The sequence below is a fragment of the Prenolepis imparis genome, unplaced genomic scaffold, assembly GCF_030444845.1.
Source record: "Prenolepis imparis isolate NDT839.2.m4 unplaced genomic scaffold, iyPreImpa1.0 SCAF_7, whole genome shotgun sequence".
In the NCBI taxonomy this organism is placed as follows: domain Eukaryota; kingdom Metazoa; phylum Arthropoda; class Insecta; order Hymenoptera; family Formicidae; genus Prenolepis; species Prenolepis imparis.
In genome coordinates, this window is record NW_028141165.1 from 4,431,965 (window position 1) to 4,453,882 (window position 21,918).

General features: G+C 37.1%; 1 protein-coding gene across 14 annotated transcripts in view; it reads right to left on the reverse strand.

Moving 5' to 3' along the window:
• Tmod (tropomodulin) overlaps nt 1-21,918 on the reverse strand; it is a 47,820-nt gene that overhangs the window by 13,810 nt on the left and 12,092 nt on the right. For 5 of the 14 annotated variants that reach the window (XR_014425684.1, XM_083041593.1, XM_083041597.1 and 2 more), the window contains exons 2-8: nt 4,749-4,901; nt 4,491-4,658; nt 4,172-4,298; nt 3,864-4,084; nt 3,630-3,784; nt 3,444-3,540; nt 3,211-3,358 (exon numbers count right to left, since the gene is read on the reverse strand). Coding sequence is in view for 12 of the 14 variants with exons in the window: in XM_083041593.1 (XP_082897719.1) it covers nt 3,211-3,358; nt 3,444-3,540; nt 3,630-3,784; nt 3,864-4,084; nt 4,172-4,298; nt 4,491-4,658; nt 4,749-4,901 (1,069 nt within the window). In the remaining 2 variants the exon portion in view is untranslated. Of the gene's footprint in view, nt 1-1,551; nt 1,671-1,707; nt 2,260-2,307; nt 2,815-3,210; nt 3,359-3,443; nt 3,541-3,629; nt 3,785-3,863; nt 4,085-4,171; nt 4,299-4,490; nt 4,659-4,748; nt 4,902-5,535; nt 5,968-12,743; nt 12,919-20,052; nt 20,242-20,302; nt 20,775-21,918 lie in introns of those variants that run through there. The other 9 variants (XR_014425683.1, XM_083041590.1, XM_083041591.1 and 6 more) reach the window with 7 other exon arrangements.

Consider the following 21,918-nt stretch of genomic DNA (forward strand, 5'->3'; position numbering starts at 1 on the left):
TTCTCGACTGGCAAGATAAGATTCTGAGTATTCGATAAGTATTACGATAAGTATATTACGTTTAATTTTTAATTAACTGCACTGAGAGAATTTTCTCTTAGAATTTACCCTGAAAATCATGATAATTGTGGGACAATATGATATGGAAGGAATTTTATAAGAATTTCTCTGATTAATATTTATCACAATAAAAATAATAATATCTATTACGATAAAATATAAAACATGTTTGATTAATTTTACTAAACTGCATAGTAAAATTAATCAAACATGTTTTATATTTTATTGTAATAGAGATTATTATTTTTATTGTGATAAATATTAATCAGAGAAATTCTTACAAAATTCTTTCCATATCATATTGTCCCACGATTACTATGATTTTCAGGATAAATTCTAAGAGAAAATTCTCTCTGTGTAATAATCTAAAAAAAAATTATTTACGAAAAAAACTTTAAGAGCGAAATATGTACGTCGTTCAAAATATCTATATAATCGATCTATACACATTTTTTAAAATAATCTTGCGAGTCAAGACAGACTTAATCGCGATATCGACACAGCCTATTAAGACCATGACATGTGAAAAAGTTTTAATTATAACCATAAGGCCATAAACAAATTAATCAATCAGTCAAACATTCTTATTACGTTGTGAGAATACTTGATTATGATTAATCGATTTGCTTATGGTCTTACAGTTATGACTAAAATTTTTTTCACATGACATGGCCTTTATAAAGGGAACACGAGTGCGTGACAAACACCTATATACATATGCGTCAAATAAATGTGACGTATAATATGGAGTAGGGACCCGAGGTGGTCCGTCAATCCTGCCTACAAAATTTCACCAAGATACCCTGAGCTCGAATAAAAAACTAGACCCTCGTCATTCATACGTCGTATGTACATGGTAGTATACTGAAGTATTAGAAAAGATATGTGAGAGAGTCAAACTTTAAAATAAAATGGAACGGGATGCAAAAGAATAGAATAGAGTGAAGGGAAGAGTAACGCCAACAATGCAAAATAAGACCGTGCGACACATTTTTGAGGGATGAAATATTAGTCGCGCATTTTTATCATTTTTATGATAACATCTATCTGATCCTGCTCTGAGAGATGTGGAGAATAAATTATTATTGCATTCGCTTAGTGGTGAGACAGACTCGGAAGATAATTATTGTTACATGTGACTTTCTCCGTGAAAGAGAAGTATTTGATCAAAATGCACATAAAATTACAAATAGTTTTATCTCTAATGGTCAATCGGATGCTGAGACCGATAGGGCACATTCGGGATTGTCACTGATAGCTAAGGATCGATCTTCAGTCAAACTGATGCATCCTTTTGCACTCGTCATAAAAAAGGATATTAAATAGTGCTATTAAGAAATTATTAGATTCAAGATTTTAACGTTAAAATTTCACGAAAACGTTAACGTTATAAATTAATGCGAGTACAAAGGATCAATGCAAGTAATTACGAACAAGCTACCAAGTCGTACAGGGAAAGGCAAGCTCACTTTTGATAACAAAACTACTCACTGCGCTGCAACAGCGCTACGCTCTATTTTTTAAGTCATCTGCGGGAAGAACGGTGAAGGTTGCAGGGCCAGCAGCGATCGCTACAAGATTATCTCGTTCCTTGGCTTCCACACGATAGACTAGCCAGATAAATAATCAATTAGAATTACAGTAATCTAAGTCGTCCGCTCAAATTGGGAATGAATTTTCGACAAAGATTTGATAGATGCACAAGTTTTGTAACTTTTATATTAATAACTTTAAAAAATGTTTAAAGATTTTCGAAATAAAATTTCATAAGATTGTTTGCATTGGTTTTTCTAATAGTGATGCATGCCATAATAGGAGAATGAAAAGATAAAATTTTGGGAGATTTGGACGCGCGGGATTTAAGAATTTACAAATTAAATAATTTGCACATGTTTTGCTTTGGAAATTAAATCTAACGTGACACGATAATTCGGATGTCACTTGTTAATGTCACTTTGTAATAATGTCATGTTCGGCAAAAAGCAAAAAGCAATAAATTAAAAATACGATAAAGCGTATCAATCGTAAAAGCGTCCTGAGTACTTTGTCTTGTTAAATAATCAAGATCATAGAAAAAGCCTATTAACGCCGAATTTGATCGTTAATCGAGTTATAAAAGCGTTTTATTAAATATGAAAATCGGTCAACAGATCCATACCAAATTAAACTACACTAATCTTTGCTTCTCCGTGTGTTTTGCTGAAAATTGAAACAGACAGATCACAGTCTGATCAGTTTGCGTTGTTTGCACAAACATTTTTCTTTATCTATAAAATCTTTAATAACATATGAGATAAAATATTTTTCGAGGAGTAATAGAAAAAAGCAGATGATAAAGACAGGAGGTACAAAACACGACGTGAGAGGCTTGGTATATTATTTGAGGTAGAGTAAATAGCGTTTTTTTTTCATAAATAAAATTAAAATTTTAAAGCGTAGCCATTTTTGTATATGTGACTTCATAAAACTTTTACGTCTTTTAATTGACTTTAAATTGTAAGGATTTGGGGAAAAACACTGTGTCAGAAACTAGAAAGTTTCATTTCTATAATTGCACAGAGACGGGATGAGGAGCTTATAATTACCTCTATATGTGTCACTAGCTAGAAAAATAATAAATGAATAGCGGGATGAATAGACGAAATGATGAAATGTGCTACAGTAAAGCGCTACATGAGACTACGAAGCAGATTCGGAAGGGTTAGAAGCATTTCGTCACATGGTCTCCATAGTCCCCCATACAATTGCTCCCATCTAAACGGAAAATTAATAGCACTATTATCATCGTGAAACAATGATATCTAATGCGTCCGCGAGACGCCTCATTGCTAATGCAATTTATGACACCTGCTTAAGATTATTATTGCGCGCTGACCTGTGAAAAGACGTCATACTCGACGTTAAAGTATAGACGCCACAATATCTCATTAGACTTTATATCTTGTGGCTAGTTATGTTCGCAATTTGCTATATAAATAAAGGAAAACAATGCTAATTATCTTATCGATGTCAATCATTTTTTGTGAAAGACATCTTTTTTGCCTAAAAATGATAGTTTTGTTTTATAGACTACCATTCCTCTGTATTTTTCGTCAACTATAATACGCTGATAAATACTACAAATTCTTTCAATGCTCTTTATGTACTTACTCCTGTCAATGTTGCGTTGCAGATGCGCAGCCACGCGATGTCTAGCATCATTGAACTCGAGATGCAATCCAAGTCGCAGCAACGTCGGGTTTTGTTCTACCAATTGTGTGATTTCCATTTCGATCTTATTACCCAGTACTTGCGACCTCTGAAAAATAATGTGAATATTAAGATTTCTTGATCGTTATTTTTGTCACAGGATCTTTAATATAATTTTAACATAATCTATTTACCTGGTTCGAACATCGAAATTCTTCAATGGATTTTGTCTTAAGAAGGGATCTGATCAGCCTTACTATCACAGGTGGGCTTATGAAATTCGTCTCCACGCTTAAAAGAGATATTAAACGTTAATATTAAAACAATGACAGATTTGCAGCGCGCAAACTTTTTACGCAAATATAATATAAAATACGTACTTGAGTACTTTGAGTGTCGAATTCTTTTCTAAAGCATCGGCCAGCCGTTGTGCGGTCTTGTCGTTGAGTCCAACGTTAGTTAAACTTAGTGATTCAAGATGTGTGTTTATTTCCAATCCTTCGAACAACTGTATGAATTTTTCGTCCGAAATATTCTGCAACAAAACATAATTGTCAGCTCAGTATAAAATATATCGTTCTCTTTGCAAAAAATATCGCCAATCGCTTATTTACTTTAATATTGTTCCAGTTTAAGTCAGTCAGAGCGGAGTCATCGTCTCGCACTTGTTTAATGGTGGCATCGACGTCTGTGTCGTTAGGCGGTTCCATTGGATAAACTTTCGGTTGACTAGCTTTCGTCACTCCATCCCAGCCGAGTCCGACTGGTTGTCCAGAATTCAATAGAGATGCATGATATTGATCTTGATTCATCATGGAATGGAATCCAAGAATAGCTGAAAAGAAGAGACAATTTCAGATTTCACATAATTGCTTATCTTTCAATTCCAATATAATAAACTCTCGTAAATGATAAATCTTACCAGCAAGATCAATGATTTCTTCTTGAGTGGCAGCCGAAAGCGCTTGTTCGTATTCATCCCCGAGATCTATCGCGATCTGTTCCTCTGCTTCCTTTTCTTTTATGGACTCTTGTGGCGGAGGTACCCACTGAAATGACGCAATGGATATCATTGATACAAATATTGCACAAAACTGCACATTGATTTTCTACATATATTTTCTATAACAATTATAATTGTAGGCTACAGATCTTTATAGGACTTGTATTAAATTATGCTATAAATATTATCATGTTTTAAATGATAGAGGAAAGTATTTTTATAATCTGTATATACTCACTTTTTTCCCTCTAACTACACCAGGTACATATGGCTTCAATTCTGGAATATCAGGTGTCTCTAGAGCTTGCTTGTTGATATGTTCAATGAGTTTCTTTCGATTCAGTGGCCCTGTAGGACTCTTGTTGCATTCGTAACTGCAACGTTGCGAAGGTGGCATAAAGCTGTCCTATGAACATAATTTAAATTTAGTTACTTTGAAAAAAACAATGAACAAAAATCACACAAAACTATTAATCATTTAAATAAACAGACTTACATCAGGGTCCACTTCCTTGGCCAGTATATTGAGTTCCTCTGGCGTGAGCTCTGCCAACAATTGATCCACATCAATGTCATCGTACTCGCTCAGATCCTTGCCGTACAGTTTGGCTGCTGTCATCATGGTGGTTGTCTTGGTTGACGAGGAAGTCTGTAAATCATCCCACGAGTTCTCGTCAACAACCGAATGTTTTCTCGACATGTTGCAAAATTCTATGATATACAGTCAAGTATAAAACGACCCTCGCATATATATTTCAATAAGCTTCAATATATTATGCAACAGCGTTCAATTATGATAATGCTCTATCTCTATTGTGTTTAAGATTATATAATCGCGTCGAGAGAGATACGTCTGCAGTCTCGCCGCTATAAACAAAGGGAAGCCCGTTATTGACGTTTCGCGCTAATTATCGCGGCGCCTGTCGGTCGGGCCGGATCAATTATTCAAGGGGCGCAATGACCGAGAGGAAAAAGGACGTCGATGTACTACGGGGCGCGCCGTTCCGCCAAGTGGCCGACCGATTTTTTTTCTCGCGGAAGATGACCGACAGGCCGTGCGTTCGCGATCGACTGATCCGATCGCGTCGATCATATGGCGCGTTGAAATTCGGCGAGTGTCCAACGCGGCTGATGCCCTCTGACCCAGATAATTTGGGATCGATTTTCATTGACAACTCGCGTGCCAAATCGGTGACCAAAGCGGAATCCCGCGTCCTGCTGTAGCAGCCACCGCCCGGCTGACGGACGGGTCCCCCCCAAGTTCCCCCTTCTTTGGGACTCACTCGATGACGAAGATGGTGCAGGTCCGCGACCTTGCACGACGATGCGTGATGTCGCCGGTGCTTGGATTAAAAGTCCGCTCCGAGAGAAATCCGCCTGCTCCCGATAATCCTCGTACACAGTCTCACTTGCACGATGACGTACGGACGAGCGGGTCTTCACTGACCAGCCCACCAGATCACGACAGCGCCCTTTTAACGCCGACAGTGCGATTGCGTGAGGATCGAGTCAATCGCGTGTCCGATGCGACTTGTCCAGATTCCGAGATTTTCGAAACTGATTTTATCAAAACTGATTCGCGCAACCGATTTCTTACTCTCGGTACAGGTGGAAGATAATCGGAAATTGCGGTCTGTCTTTTTGCGAGATTACGACGATCCGGCACGATTAACCAGGTTTTGATTGCACGTCGCTTGAACAACTGCAACACGCGATGCTAGAAGGTGTTATGGCGAATGGAGTATACGTCGATGAGAAGGCGGGAGATTCGAAGCAAGTTGTGTTGCACGAGTATAGATACACATTTCGGAAATAATTGAATATTTAATATTGAATATTAATATTAGAATATAACACCCCAGACAAACGGATATATACATTATTATTTTTTTTTTTATATAAATATTATATATATAACATTTATATATAAAAATATATATGCACATAAATTTTGTATAAATTATAATTTATATATAATTAGAACAACACAAAAGCGCGTGCTACTCTTCAATTTTATATTAAAAAGAATGATATTTAAAAAAAATAATATAGTCATAATTCTTTAAACTCTAGATTAATATTTTTGACAGTTATCAGCTGATTTCTGTCAAAAAATATTAATCGCAGATAAGGCATTATAAAATATTATTTACAACATATTACTATTTTAAATTTTATAATCTATTATTATTTTAAAATTTAATTAGCAAATTAACAGCTTTATTAATATTTTTTGACAGAAATCAGCTGATTAAAGCGTTAATTTGCTAATTAAATTTTAAAATAATATGTTATAAAAATTAATATAATGATATGTTATAACATGTAAAATAGTAATATATTGTAAATATGTTATAATGCATTATATATGATTAATGTTTTTTGACAGAAATCTCAGCTGATAACTGTCAAAAATATTAATCGAGGTTAAAGAATTATGACATATTATTTAAAACATTATTATTTTAATTTTTATAACATTTTATTATTTAAAAAATTAATTAGCAAATTCCTCACTTCTTGTAACAATAAGCAAAGATTTTTTGCAATACCCTTTCTGCTATTATAAATTATGAATATCCTCATGACATTGTTAGTACTAGGGCTAGCTGAATATATGATTGCATTAGGGCTACAAAGGCAGCAAAGATAATATATAAAAGAACAATACAAAACACAGCTAAATAAGATGTTAATTTGTTAATTAAATTTTAAAATAAAAATGTTAGAAAAATATCTATATATATATATCTATACAGTAAACACATAATTTTTAGCTCTTTGAATGTAAATATATATAATCGAAATTAACAGAGAAATATATTTCAACAATACTAGTTTTGATTAACTACATATCACGATCCTATAGCTTATAGATATTAATAATAGTCTATCATTTTTTATTTAAATGCATTAGAATCTAGAACATAAGTGCGCGGTATACGCGCGCCATTCCTCGATTTTATATAAAAAAGAATGATATTTTTATATAAAGTTTGTTTAAACTTGATTAATATTTTTTGACAGAAATCAGCTGATAACTATCAAAAATTTTAATCGAGCTTAAAAAATTCTAACATATTATTTAAAATATTTTATTATTTTAATTTTTATAACATATTATTATTTAAAAATTTAATTAGCAAATTAACGATTTAATCAACTGATTTCTGCCAAAAAATATTAATAAAGCGTTAATTTGCTAATTAAATTTTAAAATAATAATATGTTATAAAATGTAAAATAGTAATATGTTGTAAATAATATGTTATAATGCCTTATCTGCGATTAATATTTTTTGACAGAAATCAGCTGATAACTGTCAAAAATATTAATCGAGTTTATAAAGTATTATAGGTTATAGCATATTATTTAAAAAATATTATTATTTTAATTCTTATAACATATTATTTCAAAATTTAATTAACACTTTATTAATATTTTTTGATAGAAATCAGCTGGTTAAAACGTTAATTTGCTAATTAAATTTTTAAATAATATGTTATGAAAATTAAAATTATAATACATTTTAAATAATATATTATAATGCTTTAAACTCAATTAATATTTTTGACAGTTATCAGCTGATTTCTGTCAAAAAGTATTAATTGCGGATAAAGTACTATAACATATTATTTACAATATATCACTATTTTAATATTTTTAACATATTATTACTTTAAAATTTAATTAATAAATTCCTCATTTCTTGTAATAATAAGCAAAGGTTTTTCGCACACACAATACCCTTTCTACTATTATAAATTATGAATATCCTCACGACATTGTTAGTATTAGAGCTAGCTGAATATATATATGATTGTATCAGAGGCTACAGAGATAATATAAAAGAACAATATAAAACACAGCTACATCTCAAGATTTCTAGCATATCAATATGCAGTTGCATTCTTATTGCTTTTACTTTATGAATGGAAAATGCACTGATACCTCTATTAATAATTCCCGATGCATTTCTCTATCGCGATTTTAGCATTTACTTAGCATTGCTACCGATATCTATCATTCTCATCAGCGCATCATTTGCTATTTAAGATGCACTGTCCATCGCTCAATTTTTTTTTGGTATTCATGTGTGCATCGGGAGCTGGTACAAATTTATCCACGTGTGCATCCGGTAACGCGCAAAACCAGTGCAGTACAAGTCATCCGCATATTAAGCAAGCCCCAGAGTTCTCGTTTCACGATTGACCGTGAAACCAGCACGTGAATCTAAGTTGCCAAAACCGGCAATTCCCCTTCCTTCCTCTCTCTTTTTTCCCAGCATCCCGTTCCTCCTGCTTCTACTTCGATCACGTAATCCGCGGAATCTCGACATTGACATAATCGACCTGCTTCGATGACGCTCAAGGTCACCGGTAAGAGTAAGATCTCGGGCGAGACGGTCTGGTATCAGACCAGGAAAGGTGGTACGAAGAAAGGGATGACAGAAGATAAAAGGGGCTCGATACGCGCGTTTATCTCGAGGGAGAGATCGCCACCTCCGTCCACGATCTGGATCGGAGTGCCGTCCATCGCGCGGTTAGTAGCGGCGACAGCCCTCAAAAATAGCTGAGGCTTCCTCGCTGAGACTGGCACCTTCCCAACAGGCTATACTTGGACATACCCGCGTACACGATTATTTATAGTGAGCGCGAGAGCGCGGCCACTGGCCTTCTTACGAACTAACCAGCCACGACGACCAGCCGAGGAGACATTCCGCCGCCCGTGACCTAGGCCCGCATTAATAACGACACCACCCTTGCCTTGCCTTGCCTTCCGACTGCGATGAGAAACTTAGCACTTTGCACTCGTCGGCGAACGCGGCCGCATCAATACCTTTCTCTCCTACCTCTTTCTCTTTCGCGATTCTGAATTTTCGCTCAAAAAATCTTCTCCTTCCCGGCTGGTGACTCTCTTTAGGCTCGTTAAACAAGAGGTTCCTTCATTAATGATCGCTTTAAGATTTAGAATTTGGTCTGTGTTGGTTTTTCCATGTTTAACTATGCAGATTTCTGGAACTTCAAATTATTCGAATAACGAAGCCTGCAAAATAATTGCTCGCAAGAGCGAAAAATACTGAACAGCAGGAAACTTGAAAAGTCCAGAGAAGATGGATTAGCTGTTCGATTTGAATGAGCTACTAAAAATATATCACCTTTCACACGAGACACCGGACGTAATTTCTTATTTTCTTCACTGAAATCTACCAGAACGACCAGACGACCATCATAAAAAAAAGTCAAAGATACAAAAGTTACAGCGATGTGAACCACATCTGTCCGAGATATTTTTATCCAAATTTCCACAGTATATTTTCAATGTTAAGGTAATATTTAAAGACCGAGAGACACTGTAGAATATTATACGATCTATCTTGCATCAACGTCGTTTAAAGATGACAGAGATTGAGCAATTACTTTTCAGTCATCTGTAATAATTTTATTCGATTTCTCTAAAATTTCTGAGATTGCTCGTCTTTCCTTTTTTTTTATTTACAAACTTTCCAGCAAAACCTACAAATTCGCTTCCTACGAAGCGGAGCGGTAGAAAACGCAACAAAGTTTTTTCCTTTCGGCTGACGGGAAAGCGAGTCACTCACGCATCTTGCTCATTCGCGAACAGATTGAATAGCGATGTCCAAAGCTAATTTTTTTCTAACGGCACTTAATCGTCCAGCAGATGCGAGAAGTGAGAGCTGCGAGATTTGCATCATCGAATATGACGATAACTTTCCTCGATACATCTTCATTATCTCTGATTCTTTATTTCGTTCGACAAGTATGCAATCTCAATCAATTCGAGAAGAAAAAAATGCATCGAAATGATTATTGAAAGAAGAATCAAGAATCCAGCAATGTGTTAGAAAAAATAAGCATCTATAATATAGATGTCCCGTTAATTAATTCATTTCCCAATCGTTGACATGAAAATTCGCGTTTTCGCTCATTGTCTTATTTTCGCGAGCGCCAGTTTCCTCTGCTCGACTTGGTCCAACGAACGAGATACTTGAGAAACGTGCATGAATCAAGCGATCTTTAAGGTTCGTTTGCGGTGTAACGGTCATTAAACATCATTTTATACGGCGTAACGTACAACGGTGGTTTTCACAACGTTATACTACTATAGTATTTATGCGCGCATTTAACAGCTGGCGAACAGTACCGCGGGAGACATTGTTCAATGACCTGAAGAAGCGGTCTCGACGAGCGGATCTCCAGCGTGTCTCTACAATCAATAGCGATAATTAACGCCGACACATTCGTTCCATTTTCGTTCGCGTGACTTTTCCATCGGTGAACACAATCATTTAGCTCTGGCTAAGAGAAGAAGAAGAAGACCGCCTAATTGCAACGCTGTTGCAATAACAGTAATAATAACACGTCACAGAGATCTCGGCCTAGAGATGCGATCGCGACGTAAATCACGGAGCCGCCGGATGATTTATTTAACACAAAGTTTACGATCGTCGGCGAGGAGATGCATATATTCTGCCAAAACGCACGCGTTACGCAATTCCGTTTCGCAATTCATCAAATCGTCGTAATCAATAATCTGTACTCTCGCCGCATCTTTCCTTGCCGAATTATTTTCTTCGCCGACGTGCAGATTCGCGATCGAGTTTTCCTTCCCCCTTACCCTCTCGATCCTCTCACTTTGTGTACAAACAGATTGCTGTTGGCGATGCGCCAGGTACTCGGCGAGAATTGATAAAATCGCCCCGATCTCGAAAAGGTCTTGCAATCGTGAAAGTGTATATCGATATACAAGCCCCGCGATCTGGGTTATCGTGTCAGTTCTTCACTTAGTCGGCGACAAAACCGAGCGGATGTGAAACTCCAGTTAGTAATTAGATCGATGTCGCGCCTCAGATTAAGAATGACTATTAAAGTCATCAAAATAAACAGAGTAGTTTAATTTTTATATATATAATTTTTATATATAATTGAATATTGAAATTAAATTAAGATCGACTTGTAAGATTAAATTGAAACTAAGATAAGATTAAATTACAATTAAGAGCGTATATATAAGTATCAGATAAATATCCGGAAATATAAATTATAGTGATGCAAATTCGGATGAAGTTTAAGTGAGCAATATGTCTTTTCTTAACGCTAGACTTATACTATCTACTTTTATCGAATCTAAGATATTGAATATTCTCTTTTTACAAATTGTTCATTAATTAGCATTCGCACTTATTATTAACCAAATTGCCGGTATCAGTATTTAATAGGGATATAGTGCAGATGTATCAATTTGTACATAAATCAATTTATCAATTTGTACTCCATTCACTGTGACAGACCGCGTGATTATTGATCAACAGTACTTCGATCTTGACTTCCTGGTGTGAAAATCTTTCTCCTGTAATAATTTTATTAATGGTGGCGACAAAGTATTGAAATTTTTAATGCGTCTTACAAGTCGATCGATTCATCGAATAAATTTATCGACGAGTAATGATTATGTAGATCAGCGATCGCGAGATCTGTCATTTTTAATTATTTTCGAGATCTGTGCAATTGTGTATTATTTAATTCTTTTCAATAACTCTATATTATGTATTAGATTTCTGGAGCTTCAAATTCTTAAAAATTCCACTTCATGTTCTTAAAAATCTAACGAATCAAACTTTAAAGTGCATCAAGTTTTTTATTTAAAAATTTTTTTTATCTCTTGCCTTGGAAAGCTTGAGAAAATAAGAATGAAGACTTTTTCGTAAATTAAAAGTAAATCTATATAAATAAATTTGTATTTTATTTTGAACTGAAATCTCTGTAGATATAATTAGATATTCGAGAACAATAATGGAGCACTTGACTCAACTTTGGCGAAAAGAATGTGCAGTTTGCTAAATCGAAGTCTGTGTATGATTAGCAAACGCAGATATTTGGTCGAACAATCGAGCGCGGTCACGATATTATACCGTTTCAATGACTGAAATAATGGAGCGCCTAGGCATCATCGATATGCGCAGCAAACTAATCAAATATTGCCAGTTGTTAATTAGTGGCACTCTACCATTTTCTCCGAATACCTCACGCAAAATACACGCATTATCCGAATAATCGCTATTTGCCTACAACCGCAACGGACCGCACGGCATCATCAGAGATGCGAAATCGTTCGCGAATCATGTATACGGGAAAGAGAGAAATTCACGAAAATATTTCGCACATTTAATCCGAAATATTTTTACTGAAGCGCGCATTTATATCATTCATATTTATTCGTATACTTAATCATAAAAATATATATAATACCATATATAGAGTATTTTCAAAAGCAATATATTCTTTTTTTATTCAAATTTTCCAATTTTAGGTGCTTGAATTTCGAATGCCAAAAAAGAACATTCTTAAACGATGTAAAACGTTATATCGCGCGCAATTAAGTTAATTATCGTTGCGAGAGCTCGCATCTCCATAAGAGCTCGTCGCGGAGAACGAATTTCAATGATTACCGCAAATGGTGCCGTACTTACGCAACGGAAGATCGCAGGTATGAGTGACCTGTAAGATAATCACGTGACACACAGGCACACAGGTTCGCGACGAGACCGACAAAACAGGCGAGGACTTTGGATTTAGCGCTCGCTCAGGTGAGACGAGTAAGGAGCGGCGCACGTCGTGAGTCAAGACGAGAGTCGTCCGGAGCTGGAGCGCTACTAAACAACTGAGTTTTATATGCTGGAACCTCGATGAGAGGTGCCGGGTAGAGCGGTATTGTACGCGAGAGTAGTGAAGTCTACGAGCCGCCGGCGATTGCGTTCAAAACGACTTTCACTTCGGGGGACCCCGGGCCCCGGGTTCCCTCCCTGATGCCCGTAAAAGAAGGGTCCAGTTTTTCCAAGTTTCCGCTCTGGGATCACGAATGATGATGTTGGCGGAAATTAATTCCTGTCTATACTTTTCTCTCTTATTCTTGAATGTGATTTTCTTGCTGGATCGTCGAAAGAGAATGTTTAGAGAATTTTTTCAAAGATATGGGGATATGTGTATATTTTTCCACAAATAAAAGATACTAAACGACAAATATACAGAAATACCCATTCAAGAATTCAGAAAGCTTCTACAAGATAAGTTATCAAAATATATAATTGTTTTTTATTTGAAAAGATAAAGTTCCATGAATAGATATAATTGAATAAAAAATCATTATAAATTGATCTTTCATCTAATGAATTTTTTGCGTAAGAGTGGTTCATAATGCGGCCAAATGATTTATACATCTTCTCTATAGCAAGTAAAGCAAGATATCATCTGACGTTTGATAAATTTATTAGCTTGTTCGGATGGCATTTGCATCTCTCTATAGTGGTCCCTTGTCTGAGTAAACAACCATTGCTGCTTAAGATCGGCGTGATATCATCTGACGGACTCGCCGGATGACCTCATCGCTCTTACATATCAACCGTTAGATAGAGATGCAACCGAGAATATCGCCGCGCGCTTCGTATACAGAATTTTCCATAAAATTCCCATAAGTTTGAATAAGGGAAGATATTATCGTCCCGGGTGTGCCGCTACGTGAATTTTAGTAAAAAATGTGAGCATAATTTAATATTCCGCAACATACAACACATGATCACAAACTCACGGCTATACAAACATCTACAAGCTGCTATAAAGGTATCGTAAAAGAACCTAATGAGCGTGCTAATCTCTTTCGGACGTCTTTACGTCTATCTTTTGAACTTTTATGTTGTATTTAAAAACCAACAGCATTCGAATGCCACAATACAGCAAATTATGTTAATCCATATAATCCACCATAGGTTGGCTCAAAAGAAGTTTCATTTGTAGCTTTAAGGCAGTTTAATGTGATGTTCTTTTCGTTTTTTTTTTCATAAATATAAAAATCTCTACGCTTTAAATATTTCTACAAAAAATTTAAGCAAGCAGAAGCTACGAATTCACTGAGAAAGACTAATATATTGTTTGCGGAATAATATTTGTCCATGATATATTTCTAAAATCTTATTAAATTAAAATAGTAATATCGTAAGTTAAAAAACGCTAAGTTAAAAAGAAAAAAAATTTTTCATTATACTAAATCTTTCACTATACTACAAAATCTTTCATTATATTAAATACTAAAGGACAAGTATACTTTTCATAAAAATAAAATTTTCTTCCTTTTTCTCTCAACCCTGCCGAATACAACGTCTCGAAATAACGAGAGAGAGAGAGAGGAACGTTGGATATAAACCCTGGAGAGAGTTTTCACGTAAAAGTGGATTCTTGATCTTAGCACCGCGGAAAGACCCGTCGTTACTCTTTGCCGCGCATCAGCGATTTACAAAAATACTACGACGAAGCGTCTCTATTTTGAATCCCGTCCGATCGATTCACCGATGTATTTCGAGAGTTCGGTCGACCTTGATCGATAACGCCCACACTTCCGCGCTCCATGTATCTGCGTTTGCCCCATTTTCCTATATTGATCAATCCTCTCGCGATGAGCGAGATGATCGTGACCGATCGTTTCGATGAGCTTATCGTATCTCGCTTTCGAGTGTTATTTCGTAAATTGAGCTCACGCGCGTATGACACATGAGATTATTGCCTGATGCATTCGACAATGGATAAATACTCGGGTCTATGAATAAATAGAGATCGTCGGCGACAAACAGGAGAGAGGAAAGGGGATGGTTATCAATCCCGAAGCGCGTGATCGATTGGAAACTCCCAGTGATGAGAAACCATCGACGGGGTCGTTGACATGAGACGTGAGTTATATACTCAGCGTACATTGTTTCTCCGATCTCAACGTAAATAATCGCGCATGTCAATCGCGACTTAAGTTTAGTGGGATCACGAAGCCGGCTGGCACGTCTCCGTTTTTCGCTGTTGCACTGATGCAGATCGATTGCGGATAAACGGAAGCAGTGCATCGCGTATTTCGGGATGGTTTATGAATTTTCGCTCTGTTTGTCGAATTCTTCCGATTTATATCGCGCGGGTATTAAACTCATGACCGAACGCGCAAACCTATTACCGTAAAGCTTCTCTTTTACATTCCAGAAGCTATTTGTGCTCTTCTTAATATTTAATATTGAAAGAAATACAATCTCTCTCTTTAAAAGAGAGATTACCTTAATCCTTGATGATTAAACAGTTAAAACGGGAAGGAATTCTATTTTACGAATTGGTATTCATTGGTACATCGAACTTGAGAATAGTTCAATGCTTTTGCTCGATGCCATCAGTGTCTCTGTTCGTGGCGTCATAAAAGAGTCGTAGCGTAACAATGCCTTTGTCCCTTCGACTAATCCTGCATTTAAAGAACCCTTCGCTTAGTCACGATCGGCTGATCACAGCTCACCTGCACACGCGTGGGAACCTCCACAATGACTGATGAAAAGGTCAGCCTGCCATATACACTTATGCGACAATGTAGTATACATATATACGTGACGCGGTAATGAAAGCCGCCCCCGTACATAATTAAGTGATTTACGTATTCAAAGGTAGTCTTCGGCGGAAAAAAGAATCCGCGACATTTACGCAACAGCTCTTGCACAATCGATGATGCTTCGCGCTGCCGATTTAATTAAAAGGCGTTTCGTAAACACGCCGAGGCTAAAGCTAGGATGATTTACGCCAAGTTCGATCGTAAATATATATCACAAATGTGATCGCACGAGAAATACGTCAATGCAATGGCTTTTGCTTGCTCCCGAGAGAGAGAGAGAGAAAAGGCGGCCATTGAAATCGTGGCGAATCTAAACTGTCTGGCAACGCAATGAACACACAATGATCTATCCTGAGCATCGCTTTCATTTTCTTAAAAAAAAAAATTACACTGCACTTTTCTTCTGTCTAATTACGCGCGAGCTGATCGCTCCCGTTCGCACGATTAAACCCGATTGTTCGTTGCAATATTTTTGTAACACACTTTCTAGCACGGAGAGATCTCGTTTCATTTGCCAGAGATGAAATAGCGCGACATAAATACTGTACTAAGCAAATTTTCTTACACCATAAAACGCGTCGTGTATGGATATCCAAGGATGGAGACTTTCTCTCTCCTTAAGAGTCATCATCTTGTATCAAGTATCTTCGTAATTTCAGCAATTTACGCATTCCAAGAACGTGAAATTGGAGGAAACCACACTTTGAATGCATTAGAATCAATCTACGAAGACGTCTACACTTCTATTAGAATTTCAAAATTGTTAAACATAATGACTAATTTGATTCAATTAGTTTTAGAATTTTGTAGAAATATAAAAAAATAAGGTACTTTTCGAAAATTCATTGTATGTGTGAAATCTAATGACTTCTCGACATTTTTATAGAAGAAAAGCAAGAATTCTATGCTTGAAAAATTCTCATATGTTTTTCGTTATTCCGAGCTCGGTGCAAAGTATAACGGAAACAGTTTCGCGTAAAATACTTTGAATAAATCATTCTCGTTCTTTCGGACGAAAGCTTTTCTCGACTGAATGCCGCTTAATCATATCTGGTTTCTCCTTATTTCTCGTCGGGTAATGTAAATATTTTCATTGGCAAATTCGCGAAAACTGCGAATCCAAAAAGTCGAATCGCGGACGAAAAGAAGATACATATATACATCCCCTCTCCGAACAAAGTTCAAGGTTCTTTTTATCAACAACGGAGGAACCACGTGTACTTTATTTTTTCCTGTCGTGTGAGAGAATAATGACCGCGGACGAGGTCAAAAACCCTCGAAACTCCTCATTTACTGCGACAGCTTTCGTACTCTATTCTCGGCGATGTGTACAAAGAGTTTCTAGGGGGTTTATAATTAGAAAAGTCCAAGAGAGACACAGACAGAAAGGAGAAAATCGGAGGTACCGAGGGAACAAGTCGATCCTATTTTCGGAACGCGATGTGCACAACAAGTTCCCCGAACTTTACGATCGTTTGTAAGAGAAAATCACCATTGTGGAACGGTTTTACTCCGACGATCGTTCGCGCGAAGAAACGCGCGAGGTAAACGACATCGGAACTGCCGATTGTACGACGGTATTCTATTATGAGCGCCAACCCCGACAATCTCGGTTTTACGATTTCCGATTTAGCAGCGAGACCCACGCCTCTCTCGCGAGGTTGTCCTCCGGCAGTCGAAGAGTTCGCGAAGCGGAATGGACCAGGCGAGGCGAGAGGGACGGCAAACAACGCAACGAGATTTTGTACGAAATTAATAAATTTTCGTCGTAAATAATTCAAGACTGTATGCAAAGTCTACCTTTACCCGCGTCCTTAACTCTTCTGTCAATAAACGGGTATCTAGGTACCAAAGCAAATGTTAAAAATATGTCTTAAATTTTTCTCTGACGAAAAAGATGAAAAATTATTGTTCATGCTCCAAATCGGAAAATTGTTCGTGCTGTTTTTCTTAACAATAAGACATAAAATCGCAAGGACCACCCACGCAAGTCATTGCGTTATAGGCATGTGTATCTTGTCTAGATATCTTTCACGCGCTTTTCTCCAGTCACTATCCGTCTATGATTGCTTGCGAAAGAAACGCAGCACCGTCACAGATACCTGCCGTTCCGTCAATTACCATTAGCATTGTATTCAAGCGTGTTCCTAATTACATATACTACAGACTGCAGAGGCGCATTGTATTCGAGCCGCGCCAAAGAGCGAAGTGCGACTTCGCGAGAAAACATCGCAATTTATATTGTGCGCGCCACAATTCTTCACGCTCCGCGGATATTAATCTCCTTGTGGATAATTTATAAGTCTTGCCGCTGACTTGGCAACGGCTTTACCAGACCAGAATCAAAAGTTATCATCGTGATCGCGCTGGCATTTTCGTGAAAATTTCTGCGAAAACCTTCGTTTCGCTTTTCGCACTCACGGCCAATAACAGGCCGAAAATACAAATCGACGAAACGGAAGATCGCAACATCTAAGCGCGCAAAATTCCGCATTAACGGAATCTCAAGAACATCGAGCTGTCTTGTATTTCAAGAATAGTTTGCGCAAGATGATTTCTAAAATATCGAGAAAAATGCGCGAAAAAAAAACGCGTGCGATTAATCGCGATTTCGATCACCGACAGAAAAACCGAGCCAGGTGTCGATATACCAAATGACAAACACATTGTTGTCTCAAGGAGAGCCGGAAAGACGACGGACGAAAAATATTACGTCGATGAAATTTATAGAGCTCGCGCGCGCAGAGAATTGAGAGTCCAAAGTTTCGAGAGTAGCTATAAAGCCGCTAAATCTAAAGAGCGTTGAATATTATGCGCTTTGACGCAAACGCAGCGCGATTTATTTGACAGACAGTTATTCATTAGCGCATTAATACTCCGATGAAGTTTTCAACAAGCTGGAAAATCAACGACTGAATGTGACATTTTCAATTATCGACTTAGTCTCTGAATGAACGATTGCTCTCGAACTACGACCACTTTTGAACCAGAAGAGCGAAGCGTTCGAACATAAATTCGGGGGCCGGATATATCGAATCATCGCGAATTGCGCAATCATCTTTTTTTCTTTATTGCGATTTTTATTCGCGCGATTCTGGCGCGCGGCCAGCACCGCGACACAAAAAGACACGAATTCTTTTTATAGGTGACGGAAAAGGCCCGTTGAATGAGCGAACGCGGTCCTTCCGAGTCTCTCGCTTTTGTTTAACGTATCACTTTAGCCGATATTTATATCAAGTGTATTTTTACAATGGCCGGATGCATTCTATCGGTTCCGAAATTTCAATGCCAACATACCACGCGCGGCTGTCTAAGGCTGTCGAGATACAACATATGCCATATCGTTGTCAACGTAAAAGTGGCGTTAACAAGGTCGGAAATTCGACTACTTGTTTACCATATTTTATTTGGCTCGTGTCGTTGAAGTTAGAATCGTGAGAAGTTATAATAATGCAATGAAAAATATGATTTGCATATATTCAGAAGAGAGAGAGAAACAATATTTAAAAATACACAAAAAATCGAATGTATATCCAAATATCGATTAATATATATTATATATAAATTTAAGAGAATCTAAAAACTTATCTAAGATCTTTGAAGTAATATATATATTTTAATTAAATTTTTGTTATTTATATAAGGTGGAAAAGCTGTCATTTTATAAAGAGACGAGTGTGTTTCGAAACGTGAAGCTTTTTGCACGTTTACAAAAGTTTGCCAGGACTCAAGACCGCCATTACTTCGCACACTAGATTCATGGATAAACAGCCGGAAAATGGTAAACTGTCGATGAGTAATCGCATGCGAAAGCCAGCTACTTTGTGCATTCGATTTACGCGCGCCAAGAAAATCTTTTTTTTCCTAGCCCTTCCCATCCATTCCCAACTTAACCCACTGACGCGAATCCTTTAAATCTTCGAGTCGCAAATGAACATCCTAAATCTTTCGTTCATATGTTTATAATCAACTTGACAGGCGTAAAGACAGACGATCAGCGTGATGTATGAAAGAGCGAAAACGCGCGACGGATTCTGGCAGAATCATCAGATTTAATCCCAGAAGTAAATAAGTCTTAATTATACAATACGAAAAATATATCAAGAATTTCGATCCAAGAATCGAAAGATCCAAGATCTCTGAGTAGTTTATGCATTCCAAAGAATGTAAAAATTTCAAATTAATAATATGTAAAAATATTTTCAAACGTCAAAAACATTTACAAGTAAAATGATATTTGTTAATCAATATTATTAATAATATATTGAAGAAAGAAAAATAAAGGATTCAAATATTAAAAATCGAAAGGGAATAGAATACATATTAAACTCATTAAGAATCTGGAGCCTAGTCAACAAGCCTGTTTCGAATTTTACCTCTCGTTTGGTGGTAGTTGTCGTGGTAGTTTTTCTAGTGGTTTTAGTGGTAGTCCTCATCGCGCTGAGATTCTCGAAAGAAGAATCCCAGTCCTGGAAGATCTCCGTAGTCGCCATAATTATCGTCGCGATGTCTCGCTTCGCACAGTTTAAATGTCACTCCTCCCTAAATCCTTCACACGACGAGTACTTAAAAAAATCTTTACGGTTATCCTTCGTCACGTCAAAAAAGATTTCTGCAAGTTCGTACATAATCATAGTACCCCTAATCCTCGGTCGTCGAAAAGCAGATCGATCGTTACGCGTGTGATAAATTAAAATCTTCTATCTATCCGATACAAAACGTTGATAAAATTTCGACTTTTCGCCTAATCTCTGGCACTCTTAATATCGATTAACGCTATCACGCGAGAAACAGTTTCCATACGCTCAAAACGCTTTAATAAAATTAGGATTCTTTATATTTCAATATCCGGATACTTTAATATTTCTTAACGAGAGAAGCAAATTAATTTTAAACGAAAAAAAAAAAAAAAAAAAGAAATTGCAACGGGTGCATCTAATCGAGCCGGAATTCTCATGCTGAATGGATGCTGCGACTGCGGAGGCCAAAAAAAACAATCTTTGTTCACGCCGAGAGAAATAGTCGCCTCTCGGACGACACTTTGCGGGATAACTCGAAATATGCGCGATTCTCGAGATGGACCACGCTCGACTGAAGTCGGGGAAACGCGTCTCCGCGAGCGGACCGCACCGCGCCCCATCCGCGGATCGCTTCCAGAAATACGGAGAAACACATATAATTAGGCCGCCACCCGCGTCGCGACGAAGACGCGGGGGAAAAAGCGCATAGTGCGAGATGCCGCGTTGCGACGATTCATCTCTTCTCTCGTGATCGTCTTCTTAAAATCGATATTCTTTGAGCCATCATTAATATTTTAATAATGCATATATATAATGTAATATCCTAATAATACTTAAACAGTTGTAATTTAAAATTTTTGAATCTCTTCTTAGAAGAAAATATTAAAACTATAAATTATAGCTTTAAAAAAAGGAAGAAATCGACGGACAATTGTTTGCATGTCGCGATGGATTAACTCCCTGGTATATTTCAGAAAGTGGAGAATTCTATTGTGCGTCGTAAACTAATTTTGCGGTTTTGCAATGTTTTACACACGACCCGTGTCTGTGTTACATAGGTAACTATTTGCGTTTCTCTGCGGTCCTCTTAAAATGTAAATTTTCCGCACGTATGAAATGGAATAAAACAGTGAAGGAGACGCGCGAGGGAACCGAATATACGTAGGTATCGAGAGACTTGTCGTTTACCGTCACGATCGTTTATTTTTCTTAAAAACGAATGTCAGAAATAGAAGAGGCTGAGAGTGTCTGGATGACGAGAATATCGCGCTTGTGCAACGCGCTTGCGATACGCAAATCTTTGGAAACATCGATCTTTGCGCATACAATCCTGCGGTTCCATCGATCGGATGTCTTTGAATATTACATACAGAATCTCTAAATATTACATATCTAAGGCAGAAACAATAATATATGCGGAAAATAATTTGTTCCGCCTGCAGAAACGTCGGCAATCGTCTGTGACAGAAGTTGCGTAAAACAGATTGCGAAAGGTTTGCGAAGACTTCTGTATTTCTCTCTCCGATGAGCTGGCCGATCCGCGAATTTCGCAATGCAAAATAACGGAAGCAATGTTTTCGCGCAAACAAGATAAACCAGTGATATCTCTTCGACCGCGATCATTTTCGCCGTCGTATCCATTCGAATCCTTTTTGCTAAATCGTCCGAAATTTCTCTTTGGCAACGCTCGCCCGCGATTATATGCACTGCATTTGACGCATA